At 39.0% G+C, this 23295-nt stretch overlaps 1 protein-coding gene across 1 annotated transcript in view; it reads right to left on the bottom strand.

Annotated features, from left to right (window-relative positions):
• The window catches only part of MGAT4D (MGAT4 family member D), a 53969-nt gene extending 31512 nt beyond the window's left edge, over positions 1–22457 (bottom strand). The window contains exons 1-4 of the mRNA XM_061191039.1: positions 22364–22457; positions 7715–7873; positions 5304–5441; positions 910–1043 (exon numbers count right to left, since the gene is read on the bottom strand). Of these exons, the coding sequence (XP_061047022.1) occupies positions 910–1043; positions 5304–5441; positions 7715–7873; positions 22364–22457 (525 nt within the window). The remainder of the gene's footprint in view (positions 1–909; positions 1044–5303; positions 5442–7714; positions 7874–22363) is intronic.
• Positions 22458–23295: the final 838 nt, after the last annotated feature.

The following is a 23295-nucleotide window of genomic DNA, read 5'->3' as shown; positions in this document are numbered from 1 at the left end:
AGGAAAGTGAAGCATAGAGAAGTTAAGTAACTTGCTCAAGCTTACAAGCCAGGAAGTGGAAGAGCTGGCCTTTGAACCTTGGCAGTCTAGATCCAGAGTCTGTGTTCTCAACTACTGTACTATACTGTCATATTTTTATTATTTTTAAATTCTGACCTGATTATCTCTTTAGGATAACTCCCAAGAATTGAGATTTCTGATTCAAAGTATATACGCATTTAAAATCTGACACATTTTGCCAAATTCCCCTCTGAAATGTCTTATGGTGTTAATATTTATGCCATACTTTATAATTTTATGTGGCATTAGAGGCAAGACAGAAAACTTTGGGACCATTAGAGAGACACAGATTTGAATCTGCTCTATTAATTACTGGGCAAACTATTTACTTTCTTTAAGCTACAGGTTCTTCATATGGATACCTACTTTACAGGGATGTAATGCAGGTTATAAATAATGTATATAAAAATTGTCCACAGTCCTTCAGATATACAAAGGAGTCCCTCAATTAATGATGGTTATTGTGACTTTATATAAATTATCTCGATTCATATACCAACCTTTTATTGGGCTGGGCGGGTTTTATTACTACAGCATCAATTTTAATGTCCTGTTTGTAAATATAATTTCTGTACCATAGAGTATACAGGGCTCCTGGTAACATACTTAACAATACAACCACATTTCTCCACATGGAACTATTTCATTTTCTTTTCAGATTGACATGTTTAATTCCTTCTTGGTGGTATCAAACAAGTATTAAATACACTGTTATTCAAAAAAGGCATCTAGGAATTGCTTTTTTAAATTTAAGAAAAAATTCAAAATGATACAGTGATTACCATGGAGGAAGGGTGTTTAGAGACTACAGGTCGGGAGTGAGGGGAGCTACTTATTTTTCATACGTACATCTGCAATAGAGACAATCACGACAGAGTCCTTCTCTTCTGAAAGAGTCATCCTGGAGATGATAGAGGTCAGCGTTTGCTTCAGGTAACTATGATTTCCTCTGTTAACAGTGGAAATACCCAGCGCAAAAGAAACTGCAGACACAGGAGTATGGCATCATCATTTCAAAGCACAGAGAAAAACATAATTTAGCATTAATATCTATGCTTCTTTCTATGTTTGGGTTGTGTGGTCATCAAAAAAGTGTTTGAAACTCTACTGCAAAAATAATCCAAACTGCTGTTAATTTTTATCACATATTTCATTTTCTGTTTGAGGAAATTCCAATTTGCCGTGGATTGTTAGTAAATGCATTAGACTCCAAGGTGTTCTCATTTTGGAGAGTTTCAACATACTGAAAAATAAAACTAGCCACTCTCCATTTATTATAGCTTTCATCTAACTGGGTACAAAACGTCACACATTGGCTGACTTTCTACTCTTCTTCCTAAGGAGATGCTGGAACCTAAAATAGGAAAAATACTGCGAAATATTTTCACCTGTGAAAAAACTGTGTGAAGTAATTTCCAAATGATTGATGGAATGAATCCACGCCTCTAAGTAACTTTTACTGCGTATTAATGACTGAAGCACTGGGAGAACAGACCCCAAGTTATTCCAGTAGCTATTAAGCTTCTATCAGTGAAGTCTACCCAAACTCAATCTTGGCTGTACCAGTGCTTGGCTGTTTGAGTTTGGTCAGATATACAGCCTCCCCAGTCTTAATTTCCCCACTTTAAGATGGGGATAAGTACTTCCAGAATGGCTAAGTGAGGAACTCAGAAAAATCCTCTCCCTGAAAAAGCAATAATAAAACTGGAAAAAAAAGTTGTTGAAACCATTGGAGCCCTGGTATACAAAAGAAATGGGAGGCATTTATTTAAGAAAAATTACTGAACTTCAGTGAGAGCAGTAAGAATCAGCATTTCCCTGATTACTATTGTGTTTGAACATACTTTCATATGTATATTGACCTTTGGATATTCTTTTGTGAAATCCTGTTTAAGATCTTGTCCATTTCTCTATTAAGTTGTCTCTAGTTTTCTTACTGATTTACTGATGCTCTTTATAGACTCTGAATATGAATCCTTTGTCACTTATACATATATTACAAATACCATCTCCCACCATGGGTTCGCTTTTCAATGTTTTACCTCTTAAAATTAAGAAGAGACATTCTTAATTTTAATACTGTGCAATTTATCGATCATCTCCTTTATAGTCAGTGCTTTTTGATTCCTGTTGAGAAATCTTTGCTTATCTTCAAGTCATAAGGATGCTTTCCTGATTATCTTCTAGATCATTTATTGTTTGCCTGTTATATTTAGAGCTACACTCCACCTGGAATTGATTTTTACAAATGGAGTTAAGTTTTTAAACTCCATTTTTACAAATGGAGTTAAGTTAAGCAGGAGTTAAGTTGCAAGCTTGGGGATCCACTTTCAAATGTAATTCCTGGAATTGCTTCCCATGACTTAGGATAAGGCATACATTGACAAAAGTTTGCAGGGCCCCTCCCTTAGTGACCCGGTCTGACCTACCTCTTCTGTTTCAACTACCCTCCCTCCAAACCAGTCTTCCTTCGTGTCTTTCAGCTTCTCAAACGGACCAGACAGGCCCCGCCCCTCTGCAGGAGTCTGCGCGTGTTGTTCCTTGGTGCTGAGAACACTCTTCTCCGGCTCCTTGGGCCAGTTCTCCTCACGCTCTGTAAATTAGGCTGGGAGCACCAGCTCTGTATTCTTACCTCATCTCTCATGAGACTTATCGCCCTTTTTGCTGTTACCCATTTGCCTTCCAGCTGGGAATGCAAGCTGAGTGAGGGGAGACTCTGCTTCTCTTGCTCACCATTACTGTGAACCCGGCACTAATATAATGGCTGCCACATAATAATGTCCAAAACTCTGGGATGGATAAACGACTGGCCAAACTCCTTTACTATGTGGCCTCTGCCCCGTGTTTTACTGCCGATAGGTTCCAGCCCCAATTGTGCACACAAGCCCCATCTTTTTTTCCAGGCCCTCTTGCTGTTAGACCTTTCACACTTCTTACCGCTCCTTTTCCACTCTCCACCATCTGCCTTTTCCCTGCTTACCCTATTCCGATTCTTTTCACCCTCCATGTCTCAGTTTAGATGTCACTTCCTCCAGAAAGCATTCCCTACTTCCCTGAGTACAGAGTACTCGCTCCACCCTTGTACTTCCCTTATTGGAGCACTGATTACTTTCTATTGTAATTGTTTGCCCATTTGTCTCTATGAGGATGAGGTCCGTATCTGTTCACCACTAGTTCCCCAGAGCCTAGCAAGCAGCTGGTACTGCGTAGAAGTCTGTTAAATGAGGGGACGTGGAAGACTTCACACGGAAGCTGTCAGTCAGGCTGAAAAGTCACAGTGGATCAGAGACTCATGTGGCAAGTTAGCTGTGGGTTGTGGGAGGCGGTGTGCTCCTTACAGGCAGCGGTCAGCGCACACTGACCGCTTGGCCTATTCTGGGGGGACGTTAAGTGGTTTGGGGTTGCTGGGAAAAAAAGGAAGCGGTGGAAACTGAGATTTGAAAAATATAGCTTGTTGTGCACATACCATGTCAAGGAGCTAACTTCACCCTTCATGCACTGAGGATCCACTGAAGGATCTTAAGGAAGAGTTGAGCATGTATTTGAGTACGTATCTCTGAGGAAAGTGCACAGAGTGAATTGACTTTGACAAAACTAAAGCCATGAGAAAAATTACAAGTCTGTTTCAATAGACCAGACAAGAAATGAGGACTCAATAAAAAATAGTTATAGAGGGGCTATAGAGAGTAGAAATTATCTGAGATGTATCAGAAAGTAGAACATACAAGACTGATGACAGGTTCCCCAGTAGGGCATGCTCCAGGCTTCAATACGTTTGCAAATGTTTTATGTCATCTTTAAAGTAACTAAAATCTCCCTTTAAATTACCTCTGGCGATGAAGGTTTATATGCAAGCCTGTCCTCCCAACACAGCGCTGATAACTGGGTTATTTCAACACCCCAAGCTCCCACACAAGGAATTCCATTGCTCTTCCTGATTACCCATCCCTCTCTCTCTCCTTCCTTTCACTCTGTATCATGGGCTTCTGCTTATCTTTGCTGATGCTTATCCAAGCCTGTGCTTCTCCTTGGCATCTAGCATCTTAGAGTTTCCGTGTAATGACTTTGTTGCTCCTGTGTCTTTCGACTCCACCTCTTCTGTACGCTGTAGCTTTGTCTGGCATGCACTCTCTCATTCACACGCGTGTGTATGCATGTATATGTACATATTTACATGACACAATCAAAATACTCCTAAGAAGGAATCTGATGCAGGTAAAAACTTTTACAAGCGTGATCTCAAAGAGTTCCATCACCTCTCCAAGCCTCATTTTCTCAGGTTTAAAATAGAGATAATCACAGGCTTACTGCATTGGGTTGTGAGAATTATTAAATGAGATAATGAAAGAAAACATCTAACTTAGTATATGAAACACAGTGAGAATTCAGTAGATGGTAAACAATGTCATCTGGCACCCCCATCTCAACACAATAGGCTTGTCAGAAGCATGTGACATAGACCAACACTACTTATTCCCAAGGAACTGCCTAGAGCAGAGGTCAGCACGCTTTTTCTATGAAGGGCCAGATAGTAAACATTTTCAGTTCTTGGGCCATATCATCTCTGTTGCAACGACTCATCTCTCCTGATGTAGCATGAAAGCAGCCACAGACAACAACGAGTATGGCTATGGTCCAATAAAACTATTTAAAAACAGGCAGATTTGGCCTGCAGGCTCTGGTTTGCTGACCTCTGGCCTAGAGTGACTCACCCACTGGAATGAACGAGGTTGGTGGCAATGGCAGATGTTTTGAGCCTTAGCCTAGTATCCCTGCTTCTAATGCAAATGCTTTTCCTTTTCTCCTATACCTGGTGAACTTGAACTCATTCTTCAAGGCTTAGCTCAAACATTATCTCTTCTGTAAAGCTTTTGTTGACTTTGGTCCCCAAAAATATGGGGAAATAGGAAGATAACCAGACAAGAAATAGATTTATCAAAACCAAGGGAGAAAAGAGTTGCCAAGAACTTAGCAGATGCTTAATGATGTTTGGCTTATATTGACTTATTTTCAAAGCATCTGTATTAAAATTGAATTTGAATTCAAGTCTCCAAATATTTGTTGAACAATTTTTTCTGTCAGACAATACATTGATTTCCGGTAATCCAAATGAATGCCAGATAGGCTGGTGGTCTATATATCAATCTGAGTATCATATTAATGGATTACATTTTAAAACTTAAAAGGATGTCCCCAATGAGCAAAATGTCTGTATTTGATTTTCCAATTCTAAGTTTTCTTACCGCCTGTTTTCTCTTTGCCAATGATTACATCAGGATAAATTCTGTCTACTTTCCTTAGATGGGGGAAAAAGAACCTTAAGACTTCAAATGCATTAGATACTGTTTCATTCTTATTCAATGCATTCACTTTCTTCTTAACTGAAAGAGAGAAAAGATAGGGTTTCTGAGTTCATGACTTATAGGGATTCTTCTCCTTCCAGTACAATTTTTTTAAATGAGCGTTAATAAGTTAATTCACAGATTAATTTAGTATTCAGTATATATGATACATACTATTAAATGTGAATTATCAAATCATAAGGCTATAAAATATAGCTCAAAGATTACTGATTCATGTTTATTTTAAAGGTAGTATTTAATTTAAGTCTAACACTATGAGTGACACAACTAGAGGCTAACAGAACTGACAGTTCCAAATGCAGGAAGCAAAACTAAAACATGCTCTAATTGGCCTGCTCTGCTACTTTGATTAATATCACATCATTAAAGCTTGTATCTTTATAACTTTGTTTTCTAGGCTCTCAGCATTTAATGACTCCACCTGTACCATTCATCTGAATTTGCCCCTATAATTTTGAAAAAGAAGAACAAAGTTGGAGGACTCCCACTACCCAATTTAACTCATAATACATAATATAGTAATCAAGACAGTGGGGTATTACAGAACAAACAGATACAGAAGCCAATGGAACAGAACAGAAATCCAGACATAGATCCATACAAATATGGTCAATTGATTTTTGAAAAAGGTGCAAAGGTAATTCAGTGCAGAAAGGATGACCTTTTTGACAAATGGTGCTAAAACACTTGGGCATCCACATGAAAAAGACTGAAACTTGACCTATACTTCATGCCATTTATAAAAATAAACCCAAAAGTTTCATAGACTTAAATGTAAAACCTAAAACTATAAAATTAAAAGAAAATCTTTATGACCCTGAGCTAGGTAAAGTGTTCTTAAGTACAATGTCGAAAGCATAATACATAAAAAGGAAAACTGGTAAACTGAACCTCATCAAAATTTAAAATGTCTGCTTTTTGAAGGACACCATAAGGAGAATGAGAAGAAAAGCCACAGACTTGGAGAACATATTTCCAAATCACACATCCATCTGATATGTATCCAGGATATATACAGAACTCTCAAAGCTTAACAAGAAAAAAACCCACCCAATTAAAAAATGTGTAAAATATCTGAACAGGCATCTCACCAAAGAAGATATATGGAGGGCAAATAAGCACATTAAAAAATGTTCAACATCATTAGTCACCAGAGAAATACAACTTAAAACTATGAGAGACCATGGCATTAGAATGGCTATAATTAAACGGAGTGACTGTAACTCTCATACATTGCTGCAAGAGGTACAGCCACTCTGGAAAACATCTTGGCAGTTTCTTATAATGTTAAACATACACCTACCACATGCTCATCAATCCTAGATATTTATCCTAAAGAAATTAAAATTCCCTTCATGTAAAAAAAATCTGTACACGAATGCTTATGGCAACAGGTATTTGTAATCACCAAAAAACACACAAACCTGAAAACAATCCAGATGTCTCTCAATTAGTGAAACAAACTCTCCATTGCACATCCATACAGTGGAACGCTATTCGGCAACAAACAATTGGTCACATGACAACCTGGATGACTCTACACTAAGTGAAAGAAGCCAGCCTCAAAGGGTTACACACACTGTGTGCTTCCATTTGTATGGCATACTGGAAAATGGAAAACTATAGGAACAGAGAATTGATCAGTGGTTGCTGGGGGTTAAGAGTTCCGAGGAGGTATCTGAATACAGAGGGGGAAGCAGGAGGCAGGACTTTTTACCCTGGAGAAGTGGGGAGCCACTGAAGGTTGATATACAAGACAGTGTAGCCTTCACTTTGGCTGAAGTGAGAATAAATAGGTGGGGCAAGACTGGAGAGAGAGAGAAAAAAAAAGAAGTATGTTAGCAGTCCTTCAGATGAAGCATGAAGGTGGCCTGACTAGGGTAGAAGAGATGGTGATAGAAAAATGTGGACATATTTGTGAGCTATATAGGATTATGAATCAACAGGACTGCTTACTAACTGCCATGGAAGAAGTATGCTAGAGGGAGAGAAAGGATTCAGAGAGGATGTTCAGGTTACTGGCTGCTTCTCTCAGGTGGATCACGGATGGTGGTGCAATTCACAGAGACAGAAAACAGAGGAAGACCATTTTCGAGGTAGAGATGAGAGGAAGTCTATCAGTGATGTCTCTTACCTGATTTTTGCATGTCTCACAATAAAAGAATGAATACTGATTTAGTTATATTTATTGGGAAGAAATGCCCTGAAGTCAGAAAGCATAAAATCTAAATTTCTAAACACAAAACATTAAAAAACAAACCACCATACACAAAAACAAAAACCACCCAAACCTGAGTTTAGCGATGCATCTTCTCTCTCTGCAAGTTTATACTTCATTTGATTGAAGGCTTTAATCAGCTCTTGGCGGTTTATTTCCGTTTTGTTTTTTAAACGTAGTATAGTTTCCTTAAACTCTGAAATTTGGTTTCTACAATTAGTTAATTGATTACCTACAAAGAAAACATATGTGTATATATATATACATGTAGCAATGGTATCATACAATTTTCTATAATATATAACAACATATAAAGTATATGCCTCAATATAGCTATATAAAACACTACACTTATATGTATATATGTATATATAGTGCTATATACATATAATATGTATATACATAAAGGACTGAAAAAAAGAACGAAATGTTAAAAATAGTAATATTTGGAAGGTGAGATTATCAATGGTTTTTGCTTTATTATTTTGTGCTTTTCTATGTTTTCCAAATTTTCCATTTTGTGCATGTATTAGATTTGTAATTAGGGGGAAAAAGCAGTTGAGCCAAAAAATTCACTTCTAAGAATTTTTCTGAAGAAAATGACTAGAAATATGTACACAGATTTGGCTCTAAGGATGTTCAACACAGGCAGCATTATTTATCATTGTAAAGAAGTTGAAAACAACCATAATGCCCAGGGATGGAACTATCCTAAATAAATTACAGTATATCCTTTTAAGAGTTCTGGTGGCTCTCATGTCAAATCACATAGAACTGACTCCCAGTTTTGCCGCTTAATATTTGTGTGACCTTGGGCAAGCTACTTAATTTCTGTTAGCCTCTGTTCCTTTAGGTGTAAATGGATATATAAAAATCCCTGCTGCAGAGCTGTTGAGAAGTCGTAATGCTATTATGCACGTAAACCATGTAGCAAAGCATACACAAAAAAAATGCTTTGACAAATGTCTAATAAATATTATTTATCAATGGGCTACTTTCTTCACTTATCAATTAAATACTATGTAGCTATGAAAATCACCTTTTAGAAGAATATTTAATGTTGTAAAAACACTTGTTTTTTAAAAACAAAACCATATAATTTCCTTTTTTGCAAAGAAAGTACATTAATATAGGAAAAAAGAGTAAGTGTACAAGTTTATATTTTGTTAATATATAATCTTTGGTTTGTTGAATCACTTTTTATTTCCTACTTTCACAAAATTCTTTTGTCCCTAAAATCATGTTGCATTGCTTCTGTAATCAGAAAAAAATTAATAAATAAAAAATTAAACACCTTTTATTTGCCAAGTACTCTGTGTCAATGGAAATACAAAAATAAAAAAGATATGCTCAGTTCTTGCCTTCAGGAAGTTTATTGGCTAACTGGTAGAACTAAATGGATGACTGAAATCAGTGTGATATTTCTGATGTTATAGATTCCCTTCTCCTCGGGTTTTAACTAATTAAGCACACACATTGATAACACCAGCCCCAAATAGGGACTATCGACCTTATTTGGGGCTCTCTGGCAGTGGGCACATTGCAGAGTGCACTGGGATGTCCTACTTCTCTACCCAAGTTAATTTACCCCTACTCCCACCCCATTATTGAAAGAGGAGCTGGACAACAGCAGGGCCACCCACAAAGGAGGTGACTACTTAGGAGGAAAAAGTAGAGAGGGAGCCCAGCCCTTCTTTCAGAGAGTACATAAGACAGTTATTATACGAGGAAAAGCCAGAGATGGCCTAAGTTGCCTTTTTAAGGAAGCAATTCTGCCGCCTTGTTAATTTGGACCATAGAAGTCAGGTCTGACCAATCTCACCATTCAGATGAATCCCTTGGTCTTGTGAGAAAGGTAATGAGCTACTGGGCGAAGTTCCAAGTGTTCACTTTGAAATGTCCTCTCTAGGAGGGTGAAATGAAAGATATCCCCTTGAAGGAAATATGAGCACCGCAGAACAAGGTTTCAACCCCTGGCGAGTAGTGGTAACAGTACTCACAGAGGGCAGAATTGAGACGGTTTGGGAGGGGAGGGGAGAGAAAGCTGCAGAAGGGTTCTACAGGATGTGAGGCCTGCATGGACTCTTGAAGGAGTTCGAGTTATTTGTCGAGGGAAACGAGGAAAGGCATTCTCTTGGAATGCAGTGTGGAAAGGCAAAGAGGCATTCAAAAACATGGTCTCTAAAGAGCCAGAAGCTGTTCATTATTTCAGGGCAACGTGGGAAAAATTCAGTGTGAGGTTACAAGAGGCATCTGGTTATGCTGATCTTTTTGATAGGCTACGATAAGGCGCTTGAACTTTTTCGTATAAACCAGTGTTTCTCAAACCTTTCTTATAAAGACCTCTAAAGGCAGTGAATCTGAATAAAGGGACACGAGCAGAGGCATAACTTGAAGTAGCCCACCACATTCATGGAATTTCTGTAAAGTTTCTATAAAATGTGGACAAATTTTGTAGCCTTTTCCACAGTACATATTTGTTTTACTATAAAGATAATGGAGTCACTCTTGTTTTTTGCAGGTGACTTTATACATCTTGGAACACCACTACAGACTATCATGGGAACAACTATCTCAACTGAGAAGCATAGCTGAAGACTATTAGGTAGAACACATGTTCTAGAAAGATCATTCTGGTGACCACATAGAAGATTTTTTCAAGAAGGCAAAACTAAAGCCGGAGAAAACACCACTTAGGAATCTACAGTGGTATTAGTTTCAAGTGAGAGATGATAAAGAACAAACCAGGGCAGAAAGGATTAGGAAGTAGGAGATGAATATGAGAAATATTTGAGACCTTTTATTGGGAAGACTTAACTGATTGAGAGAGAGAAAAGAATCCCTCTTAGGTTTCCAACATGACTCTAGATTTCTAACCTGGTATTCATCCTGGACTGGGAAACAGGAAAAGGAGCAGGGCCAGAGGTAGTCATAATGCTTATGAGGCATCCAAATGCGTGGCAAAACACACGGCCCAGAGAAAATGAGGGTGCAAAGCAGCTTCCGACCTTGGTTGCTTTGTTAAAATACGGAAACATCTGATTAGGGAAGCAATACACAAGCTAAAATTTTAGAAAAAGGCACAGAAAAGAACAAAATCCATTGTAATCCCACTGCTTAAAGAGAACCACTATTAATGTTTAGCTTTACATAGTTCTAGACCTGTGCTTTTTTCCCCTCGCTTCAGTATATAAATGTCAAATACAATCATGCGGGGGAAAAATGCATTAAGTTAGATAAAGTGGTTCATTTTACACTGAAAAAGGCATAATCTATCGATGAAAACAAATTAATTCTTTATATGTTATATAGCTAAATATCAAAATATACAGAGAAAACTATTAGCGACATGAGAATATGGAAAAATATATTTCAATTAGCAAGGAAAGCATAGAGATTTGCTGTCAATTTGGGATGGAATAAAAGATAAATTCACCACTTGGAAGACAATAAATTCCAGATGGATTTTTTTTAATTAAGGTAAAATACAAAAATGTAAAAATAATGGTGATCCTTCTGGGTTGAAACATCTAATATCTTTTCACTCCTCTGCCTTTTATGAACACGAGCACACATATGTGTAGCCTGTGGCAAGGATTGGATAATGCCATTCCCCTGCTCTAACCCTTCAGAGATTCCTCATCCCACTCAGAAAAGGGGCCAAAGCCCTCACCAGGACAGAGCCCTACATGACCGGAGCCTTGTAGTCCTTGTAGCCTTGGCTCCCTCTCTGGCCTCATTCCCACCCCTCTTCCCTCATTCTGGGGAGCAGCTCCAGACACACTTGCCTCTGTGCTATTCCTCACGCCAACCACTCTCCCACCTTAGCACTTTGGCTCTTGAAATTTTCTCAGCTCGTCCCCCAGATACTGATGTGGCCAGAGCTCCCTAGTTTCATTTGGTTTTCTGCTAAAACGTTACCTCCTCAGAGAAGCTTACCTTACCATCCTTTATGAAATAGCACACCCCCTCTCTCCCCCATCCTTTTTTTTTTTCAAATCCCTTATCACTACCCAACTTCCTATTACTGTTTATTATTCCTATTACTGTTGTTATTCACTGTTTCTATGTCTCTCTCCAGAGCTCTCTAGAATGTAAGCTTGAAAGTAGCAAGAACTTTGGTTTTTTTAGTATTAAATTCCCTATGCCTGAAACAGTGACTGCCATATAGCTCCTACACAAATATATGCTGAATGAATGAATAAACAAATTAATGGATAAATGGCTTCATCAGCGTAGGAACTGATTTGAGTGATTCTAAAACTGAATCATGCTTTAATCAAAAGAACTGTAACTATCCAGATAAGTCTTGAGTATTCATACAGTGGATACTATTTGAGGATGTTTAAAATTTTCACAGTGGGTGTGGTTTAACCAGTATAACCCTGTTAATGGGGTTTCCAGGGTAATATTCTCTTTGCAAAATGGATCATGTGTTTGGAGTCCATATATCATGGATGATGCAACATTTCTGGACTTCCACAATGTAAGTCAGTCTTTGAGGGATCAATTTGGTAAACAATGAAAAGAGTTTTCTCTAGAGGAAGTAATATTTTCAGAAACAATCATACAGAAATATTAAAGGATATAATCTCTACTCTTGGATCTGCTTCTTGTATATATTTTTACCTGATAATTCAATTCATCAATGTTCTATTTAAAATATTTATATTACTTGCTTTTTCACTCAGGTATTTTAGAGGATGGAATGTTACAAAATTATTTTGCAAAAGTTTGAATAATTTGATGTTTTGAGTCAACTGAGGTGAAATTGTGAAAACAAACACCAGTCCCTGTGTACAATGTGACTTCCATCCATAAAAAAGGGTCCAGGTAAGATCCTAAGTAAAACTGACTTTGCTTTCTCACAGCAGAGGTCCAACGCACTGCTCCCCAGTATAAGTAAAATGCAAGTCACATTTGTAATTTAAAATTTTCTAATAGCCACATTAAAAACAAATAAAAAGAAACAAGTAAAAGTAATTGTAAACAGTATAGATGATGTAATCCAATATATCTAAAATATTTTTCAGAATGTAATCAACATGAAAATAATTAATGGAATAGTTTGCATTTTTTTGTGCTAAGTATTCTAAACCCTGTGTATATTTTATACTTTTACAGTACATCTTAACTCAGATGCTAACTTTTGATAAGTTACAGTAAAATGCAGTCTCACCAAAACAACAAAATTTTGCTTAATGGAGAAATATTTTGCACTGTTTCTGTTTTTAAATTTAAATTTAAATTACTTAAAATAAAATAAAATATTCAGTTCCTCAGTTGCACTAACTACATTTCAAGTGCTTGACAGCCACCTGGCTAAGGGCTACCATATTGGACAGCATGGGTCTACAGCACCAGCTGTGAGCTTATTAGAAATGCAGGATCCCGGGACTCACCCCAGACCTACTGAGTCAGAATCTGTACTTTAATAAGATTCACAGGTGATTGGTATGCATGTTAAAATTTGAGAAGCACCGTCATAGACCCTTTTAATTGTTTTATCTTTCTCAGCATTGACTTTACTATAGTTCAAGTCTTTATTGCCTCTAGATGCACTGTTATAACTGTCTCTTAAATAGTCCCTCACCTCCAATCTATGTTTAATCTTCTGGAAACACTGCTCAAAGACTTTAAATGATTCCCAGGATGCTCACTGAATAAAGTCTAAACACTTGCCTTAATATAGGAGATCTGATACAATATGGCCACGACCTGACTTTTCCACCTTATTTCATTCACTAAACACCTCTGGTAATGAGAAGCAAGCTGAGATAGTCATACTTTCTTACATTTAATACTTACCATGTGTCACTCACTGTGCTGTGTGATAGGTAAACAAACACAGATAAAGCCAGATTCCTGCTCTAAATAACTGACAATCAGGATGCAAGGTATAGGGGAAAGGAGCATATATTTAAACAACTAGGAGCTTCCCTGGTGGCGCAGTGGTTAAGAATCCGCCTGCCAATGCAGGGAACATGGGTTCCAGCCCTGGTCTGGGAAGATCCCATATGCTGTGGAGCAACTAAGCCTGTGCGCCACAACTATTGAACCTGTGCTCTAGAGCCCGTGAGCCACAACTACTGAAGCCCGCATGCCACAACTACTGAGCCCACACGCCTAGAGCCCGTGCTCCACAACAGGAGAAGCCACTGCAATGAGGAGCCCGCGCACCGCAACGAAGAGTAGCCCCCGCTCGCCGCAACTAGAGAAAGCCCACGTGCGGCAATGAAGACCCAACACAGCCAAAAATAAATAAATAAAATAAATAAATTTATGTAAAAAAATCAGTTAAAAAGACCAACTAATTATAAAATAATTGTTAAACTGGAATTATCCTTAAGTGCCACAGGCAAAGGGAGGAAGGAATGATTCTATTTTTTGAATTATTAATTCTTAAGGAAGATTGAAGTGTGGGAGAGGGAAGTGGGAAAGGTTTCAGAGAAGAGGGAATATTTGAAAACTTGAAGAAGGTATAGAATTTTGCATACAGCAGAGGGCAGGGAAGGGTATTCCAGACTAAGAAAACTACAGCATAAATGCATAAGTATAAACTGGTATGGCGTAGTGAGGGGAAAGCAAGTGATTCACTCAGGGGGTAGAAAGAAGGGGGAAAAGCATTGCATTTAAGTACTGGTCCACTTTAAACTTATTATTCACTTATTTGTATACCCAGTGTGGTTCCAAAGAAAGAATATTTGAAGCAGTTGATAGAAGATGAAGCTAAAAAGGTAAGTACATTTCAGATTACACCCCTCCATGTATGCTTTGCAATAATCAAATTACACTATGTACCATGCACTTTAAACTCCCTATGAGTGGTTCCTCTACTCCTTAGTTTTATGGTGAAATATTTCAACATTATAAAGAGTATTGATGACCTAAAACAAATAGACTGTCAGTTATTTCCCCACAAAAAAAAAAAAATGAGTTTATTTGGTATCAGCAGAGAACTGCAATTCGGAGTCCATAACCATGGCAAGTCACTGCAAGTCACTACACAGCAAAGGAAGGAGCTCTCTTTTACAGAGGGGAAAAGGAAGTTGGGAGGGCTACAGTAAACAAAGAGTCCATGGCTTTTCATTGGCTGAGTCCTTGACATTAAAGAAGAGGAGTCTTTCTTTTCCTGTTGGGCTCTGCCAGCATCTCAGGGCATGAGAGCTCCCCCTTCTGGTCACTTCTGTTTGATTGAGGTTTCTGTTTATTAATTTTTTTTTAAAGTATGTAAAAGTTTGAAAGACAATAATAAAAATGAACATCCATGAACCCGCTACTACCTTAGCCTTAGATATGCTGTTTCCTTCCAAGATCAAATTCCCTTTCCTCCCGTTTTGAATTTTGTATTAATTGTTGCTTTTCTTTAAGGTTTTACCACTTTTGCAAGCTGATGCACATTTGGTTTTTAGACATTAATAAATAAAATATGTATTTTCCTGTACTTGCTTCTTTTGCTCAATTTATGTTTTGAAATTCATCCATATCAGTAAGTCAAGCTCTAGTTCATTCATTATTATTACTGTAAAATGTCCCACTCTTTTGAATATACAACATTTTTACCTCTTCTACTGTTGAAAAATTATTTTTAAATGCTATCAAGAATATATTCTGGTACATGTTTCCTAGTAAACATGTTCAAAAGTTTCCCTAGGATATAGATGGTGGTAGGGATGTTATTTTAAATATTTAACAAGCTCTAAGGCATGGGTATTCATCAGTGAGAAGAGAAGCTGGCCATAAGCCATTGATGAGGCTGCACACCAATTTCAGCCCTGACTAGTAGGAGAGTTGCTAGGACGTAGGAAAGGCATAGGTTTCATCATGAAAGTGATTGAATGTATACTTCACATCCCCCCAAAGGGAAGTGTGTGTTAATTCCTACAGCTCCACATCCTCACCAAATGTCTGATTTCCTAATTTAAAATATCTGAATGGTATGAAACGGTATCTTGTGTTTTTAATTTGCATTTCCTTGATTGCTCATGAAGTTTTTCTATGCTTGTTCAACACTTATGCTGTGCTTGGCCTTAGAGTCTACTTTGCTGATATTTATATAGCTACACCAACTTTCTTTTGGTTTGGGTTGTTGGTATATATTTTTTCCATCCTTTTCCTTCCAACATTTCTATGTCTTTAAAAAATTTTAAGCGTGTCTCTTGTAAACATCATCAAACAGGGTTTTGTTTTTATATCCAGTCAGGAAATATTTTAATTTCTTTTTTGGAGCATTTACTATAATTAGTGATATCATTATGCATTATTTGACTATTATTTTAGTAGTTAGACTAGAGATTTCAACATGAATCCTTGACTTATTACAGCTTAATACAAATTCTTACATCCTCACTTCTCAATAGTGCTACAAGTTGAGTACCACTTAACTCCATTTACCCCCTCTCCTACCTTATCTTGTAATTGTCATGCATTTTGTTCTACATATTTTAAATTCCACAAGACATTTCAATTATTGTCTTGAACAGCCCACACTTGGATCCTGGACTCTGCTGACTTAGAGGCTCCATGCTCTTTTGCAGGCATACTCCCACAAGGCTTTCTATGCATATATGCACACATACACTCTCTCACTTGGTTGGGGATAAGGGTGCTTTCCTTCCAACAAGATTAGAAAGAGAGACCCCAAGAAATTCACTCATAAAATTTGGGTGCTCCACAATGATCCCTCTCTCCACTAAGTCAACGGCTGGGGAGCATCTCAACCTGAAAATTGCTGAAGTGCTGGACCAACAAAATGTCTGTAAAAGATTACACATCTTTTTTGGAAATAAATTACACATCTTTTTGTAAATAGCTTGCCAATTTTTAATTTCATATTTGGAAAGGGAATAGTTAAGTTGAAGTTAATGGAAGTATCAAAAGTACCAAATAATGTTGGCTCAGTCATTTTTTATATCATAGGTTATTATTTTGTAAGATGATGTATTTAATGTAGACTTTTATGAACTTACAATTAAAATAACTTATGCAACTAAAAAAAATATCCTGCCAGATGAAAAGGGGCAGGAGAGAGGGAGAGAAATTGCTAAGCGAAGAGGGAACATCTGTGAAGTAGCCTGAAGGCACACAGCTAGAAGTGGCAAAGATACCTGAGTTTGCTGTGGCTGGAGTGAATACTGCAGGTCACCTGCAAGGCAAGAGAATCCTAGCAACTAGAGGCTGTGTCGAGGGCAGAGGCGGGGTGGGGGAGAGGCTCAGGTAGCAGGGAATGGGAAGTAGGGAGATCCCAATAGACCCTCAGAAGCAGCCACGAAAGACCCAGCCTTGGATGTCTGCCACACAGAAGCATCTTCCAGAGAAACTGAAACCATCATGCTACCATCACACATGGAAACCTCTGCCTCTCCAACTCCTTCTCATCCCAGTACCATAGGGGTATAGACCAAGGACCAAGGAGGGGTGCAGCAGATTTTCCAAAGATGACTTCAACAGCATCTCCCATAGCAAATGTTCTTCTACAACACGACCCTGCCAGTCACTCGTCAAGAGGGAAAGTCAATTTCTCCACTCCCCGGCGTCTGGGTGAGCCCTGTGACTGCTGTGACCAGTAGGCTACAGCAGAAGTAATGCAGTACCAGTTTGGGCTGGAGTCTTAAGTGGCCTGGCAGCTTCCACTTTCTGCCTTTTGAAAGGTAGTTGCCTTGTGAAAAAGCACACCTTTGCTAAGATCACGATGCTGTGAGAAGCCCAAACCACCTGGGGAGGCCTCGGAGGATGAGCCACCACGTGGGAGATGAGAGAGATGCCAGGGTAAGGAGGACATCTTGGGAGCTCCTCCAGCCCCGAGCACCGCAGCTGACACCACGCAGATCACAAACTGCCCAGCAGAGCCCTTTCTGAATTTGATTACTAAACTGAGAGTTAAACAAAGTGATTTTTTAAGTCACTAAGGCTGAGGAAGTTTTATACCAAACAAGGGGAAAAATGTCTGAAAACAGACCATTTTCTTCTCCTGCCTTTGCATTTCCTAGAACCACAAGTCTAGTCTGTCCCTGTCCAGTAGGGAAATGATGAGAAAGCTTTCAATTAACTATGAGATTAAATTTTTTTAGAAGAACAGAATAGGTATTTAAAAACAGGAATAAGACTTGTTGAATAACCAAAAGTGACCAAAAGATACTTAGAGTAAGTCTTCAATATTACTATGAACCTCTGTGGTTATCAGAAAAGGGTTCCGATAGAACACGTATGGGCAATAATTGGAAAAATAAAAAGTTGTTCATATTTACATCCCAGCAAGCTGAACTGCTTCAGTAAATCAGTTACACGTGTGTATAAAAAAGTATTCATCTTTAAAACTTTTTTGAAAAAGGAATTGATCGTTTCTATATTCTCAACTGAATTGAGTACTGTATGCTTCCTACCATTTCAGTTTTCTTACTTTTGTATTCCCACTGTACAAATTCTTTCAATTTTTAAAAATGTTATACATACAAAAGAAAAACATGTAGTACATAGGTAAGCTCTGCAGCATAATGTGAAATGCATACAATGGAGAAATGGAGTTGCCACGTCCTGGAATGGTGAAGATGAGAGGAGCAGATTAGGGGGTGGGGAATCAATGTTTCTGTTAAGAGTAATATTGACATCCCAGTGAAAGTGTTGAATAGGCGGTTGAATACATCATTCTGGGTCAGGACTAGAGATATAAATTTGAGAGCTGTCAGAATTTAGTATTTAAAGCCATGTGATTGGATGGGATCACGTTGGGAGTGGGTGTAGACAGTGAAAAGTTCCAAGGAGTGAGCCCTGGGGAATTCCAATATTTCAAACTCAAGGAGAAACTAGGAAACCGAGAGAGCTAAGCTAAGAACATATTTCAAGAAGGAGAGTGTAACAGTGACAAAAAAGGCAGATAGATAAAGCTCTTCAGCGTAGTAATAAAAAGCCATCGCACCCATAATCCTTAAAGTCATCATTCACACAGTATTGGTGAAAGCAGCAGCCACTTGATCTCCAGGGCCTTGATTCCAGTAGGTACTTCATCCCAGTCAACAACAGGTGATAACTGAGAGAACTTCTGCCAATGCCTATCAGCTGGAGACTTCCAGTATCCCCCCCCGCCCCAGAAGGTATCCCACTGGCAGTGTGGTAGGTTATCACTGTGTTTAACCCCAAGTAGGGCAAATAAGCAATTCCAGATTCTCTTCCCCGAGAATGTTTCCTGGGTGATGCAGCCACCCCAGGGGCTCCTAGCCATCTGCTAGCTACCTCCCACACCTGCCACCACTGACAATACCGGACCTGCTGCTGCTGCCTGAACACCTGACACTCCAGTGAGGGCTAGTAGTTTGGTGGAAGAACCACCGAAAGCAGAATAACTACTACCTTTTTGCACCCTCTAATCTGGCACAATTGCCTCCCACTGGCAAAACGTAATGAGAGCACAGCCGGCCAGGGCATCTGGGACAAGCAACAGACTTCTGGTTTTGATCATGACAAAGAGAATTTAGAAGGGCATATAAAGACTGTCAGCAGCGTTTTAGAAAGTCCAGGAACAAGGCAAACTAAGCAGTGTATTATAAGGGACATATATAAATTGATAAAAACTGTATTCTAATAAGCACATAATTCAGGAATTCATGTTTTTATCAATTTATGCAAAGGCATTGAGTAACGTTCTAGTTTTTCTTTCCTTCAGATAAGTACCCAGAAGTGGAATTACTGCATCACGTGGTAGTTCTGTTTTCAATATTTTGAAGACCCTCCATACTGTTTTCCATAGTGGCTGCACCAACTTACATTCCCACCAATAGTGCACAAGGGTTGCCTTTTCTCCACATCCTCACCAACACTTGTTTAGATGGCTTCCTACCTTACTCAGAATAAAAGTCATAACTCTTACTATGGTCTCCATGATCTCATCCTCCTACAACTCCCTTCCTGTTCGTGTTGTCCTCCGGGCTTTTTCTCAAACATATCAAGATGATCCCACCACAGGGCCTTTGCACTTGCTTTTCTTGTTGCCTGGAAAACTCTTCCTGCAGCTATCCACATAAAATGCTTCCTCACTTCATTCAGGAATCTACTCGAATATGCCTTTCTCAGAGAATCCTTCTCTGACAACCCTATCTAAAATAGCACTTTCCCTCTCCTGCCCCTGCCAACACCTGACATCATACAGCAATTACATCACTCATGTTTGTTGTTTATTTCCCCTAACCAGAATGTAAGCCCCATGAAAGCAAGGGTTTAAAAAAAAATTTTTTTTGCATAGTTCCTACAACATGAATAGGTACTTTTTAAATTCATTCACTCAACAAATATTTAGCATACGTATTATATGTCAGACATTTTTCAAGATTCTGAGGACACAGTAGTGAATCAAACAGGCAAAAACAGGAAAAAAAATTCCTCACCTCATGAAGCTTACATATTTGTTGAACAAATTATTAATACTATTGAGCTTACAAAAAGAAATTAAAAGATTAAAAATTATTTATCTACACATAAAAATTAATTTTAAAGTAGGAAAAGAATAAAGCACTAGGTGGTGGCTATCTTTCTAATAAACATTCCCAAATTTTCATTGATAAGAATTATAACTAGAGATCAAATTTTTAAAACATTGGGATTATTTTGGTGTTTTATAAAAATCACTACTTCCTAAGTCAGAAAGAGGAAAACAAATATCGTAGGCTAATACATATATATGGAATCTAAAAAAAAAAAAAAGGTTCTGAAGAACGTAGGGGCAGGACAGGAATAAAGATGCAGATGTAGAGAATGGACTTGAGGACACGGGAAGGGGGAAGGGTAAGCTGGGATGAAGTGAGAGTGGCATGGACATATATACACTACCAAATGTAAAATAGATAGCTAATGGGAAGCAGCCGCATAGCACAGGGAGATCAGCTCGGTGCTTTGTGTCCACCCAGAGGGGTGGGAGAGGGAGGGAGACGCAAGAGATATGGGGATATATGTATATGTATAGCTGATTCACTTTGTTATACAGCAGAAACTAACACACAATTGTAAAGCAATTATACTCCAATAAAGATGTTAAAGAATAAAAAAAAAAATCACTACTTCAGAAACTAAACGAAATCTGTGTTTTGTTGATTTAAGAACATCTCATTACAGTACTAAAATTGATTTCCTAATTATTTTAGAACTAGTTTCCACAGAAACACATACATAGAAAATGAAAAACCTGTTTTATCTGCTCTTTTAAGAGTAGTGTATTTTAAGGAACAATATCTCATTTTCTGAACTTGAACATACAAATAATGGGAATATAAACACTGGGAAGAACCAAAGTTCTTTATCCTGGTCATAACTGAAAAACACATCAAAATGACTGTATGTATCGCAAAGTCTACCCTTTCATTATAAGAATACAAACTGTTAAAATGCCTTCTGAGGTTACCAATCTAAATTGCCTTCCAAAATTACTGTAAGAATAAGTTTCCATTTTTGCTTTCTAAATGAGTAACGGTTTATTTTTTGTTATAAGAGCGCACGTTGTTAATTGTTCTAAAATAAATAAAAACACATTTGGATAATATTCTTTATAGAAAATGAAGAAGAATAAAAGTGTATAAATGATTGAAGATTAGTAGTATAAATCAGATAAATTAATATACATTTCTGATCTTTCAAACAAATGGGGTAAAATGTTGATATTGTGTGTACATGACAAAATTTAGTAGTAGGGGACTAAAACAATTTTAACATTAATGAGAGGGACGACATAAACATTAGAGGATTAAAGCCACTTCTAAACTTGACCGTCCACGCTACTACCAAGATTACTCTGTGTGCACCCTGAGTCATACATAAATGTGTTTAATAAGAAGAATGAAAATTTAACCGAAAGCAACCTAAGAATAATCTTGGAAGGCTGAGTTAATATATTTACAGGGTTCCTACGTCTTAAGTTCAAAATTCAACCATATGAACGCTAAAATGTTCACTACGGACTAGAGTTGAAAGAGAATATACAGGAAACCTAGTTAACTTTGAATTTCAGATAAACAATAATGTTTTCAGTATAAATATATCCCATGCAGTTTTTATACTTCAAACTTATGCACTGTTCATCTGAAATTCAAATTTAACTGGTCAACCTCTCTTTTTATTTGCTAAAGTGGCAACCCTACAGACAGCAATAAACTAAAAACCTTGGTGCGTTTCAAACTGGTAACGCACACGGGCCAATGGAGAAAGTTCAGGTGCTAAACCAGCGCTCTAAATTGTTGATCGCGTCTCCGTCATCTCATCCCTTTTCAGCTTCGCAAAACAAATACTTTAGGTAGCCTTCCAGTGTGGCTCAAAACTATAACGTAGGACACGAAAGAGGAGAGATTTGCTGGCTGTGTAAGAGGAGTTCCTGAAGTCATTCACATTTCCCTGAAAACGATGGGGAAGAAAACGACGAAGTGTGGGGAAAGCTGGGCACAGAAGGGGCCCCTGAACCCCTGAGAGAAAAGGAGCCCGCAGAGGCAAGAGAGGACCGGGCAGCCGCGCACACCAACCGTTAGCGCGCGCGCCCGGCGCGGGTCAAGGCCACCCGGTGGACCAGGGACGCCCGTTACAGTTTAACCGCCGGCGGACAAGGGCGTGGTGTGGGGGGGGGGGCGCCCTACATCTGAAAGCTCCTAGTACGTCTCTCCCCTTCTCTCCGACCCGGCCTCCCCAGTCATCCCGGAGCCCCGAAGCCCGGGAGGAGAGAAGGAAGCGAGAGAAGCCAGCCGCCGCTTACCGGTGTGAGTCATCCTGGAGATGCAGAAGCAGGAGAAACTGAAGAGCAAGAAGGCGACGAGCGCGATCAGCAAGTTCACATGCCTGGTCCTCATGGAGCTGACTCGACGGGCTGCAACCGACAGCGCGACGCGAAGAGCAAAGCGGCTGCGCCCACGCTGCCCGCCGAGGATGGACACGCACGGCGCCTGCGCCCCGCTCCCCGGCGTCGCGGGGGAGGACCCTCTCCCTCCCCCCTCCCTCCCCGCCACCCTGCACACCCGCCCTCTGGGAGCTCGCTTCACCGAACTGCACCCTTTGCCTCCTACCCTACGGCTCGGCCCTTCCGAGTCCTGAACCGCTTGCCAGGGCTGCTGGTTATTAAAAGAGAGAAACTATGGGAAAGCTCCCCACTGCCGGGCTCGAGGTGAGTGCTCAATAACTTTATTGTCCTGTAGTAGGAAGTGACATTTGTGCCAGACTCCGGGCTAAACAGTTTGCATATATGATCTCGTTAAGTCCTCACAACATCTCAGTCCTTTTTTTTTTTAATTTATTATTTATTTATTTATTTATTTATTTATGGCTGTGTTGGGTCTTCCTTTCTGTGCGAGGGCTTTCTCTAGTTGCGGTGAGCGGGGGCCACTCTTCATCGCGGTGCGCGGGCCTCTCACTATCGCAGCCTCTCTTGTTGCGGCGCACAGGCTCCAGACGCGCAGGCTCAGTAGTTGTGGCTCACGGGCCTAGTTGCTCCGCGGCATGTGGGATCTTCCCAGACCAGGGCTCGAACCCGTGGCCCCTGCATTGGCAGGCGGATTCTCAACCACTGCACCACCAGGGAAGCCCTCTTTTTTTAAAGGTATAAAATGAAGATACCAATAACATCTACCTAATATGCTACGATTATCTTCATTTTATACTTTAAAAAAAATGGAGCCACAGTAACATTCAGCA

Source organism: Eubalaena glacialis, chromosome 5 (assembly GCF_028564815.1).
Source record: "Eubalaena glacialis isolate mEubGla1 chromosome 5, mEubGla1.1.hap2.+ XY, whole genome shotgun sequence".
NCBI lineage: Eukaryota > Metazoa > Chordata > Mammalia > Artiodactyla > Balaenidae > Eubalaena > Eubalaena glacialis.
The sequence above is the reverse complement of the archived record's forward strand: the minus strand, read 5'-3'. Positions and strand labels throughout refer to the sequence as shown.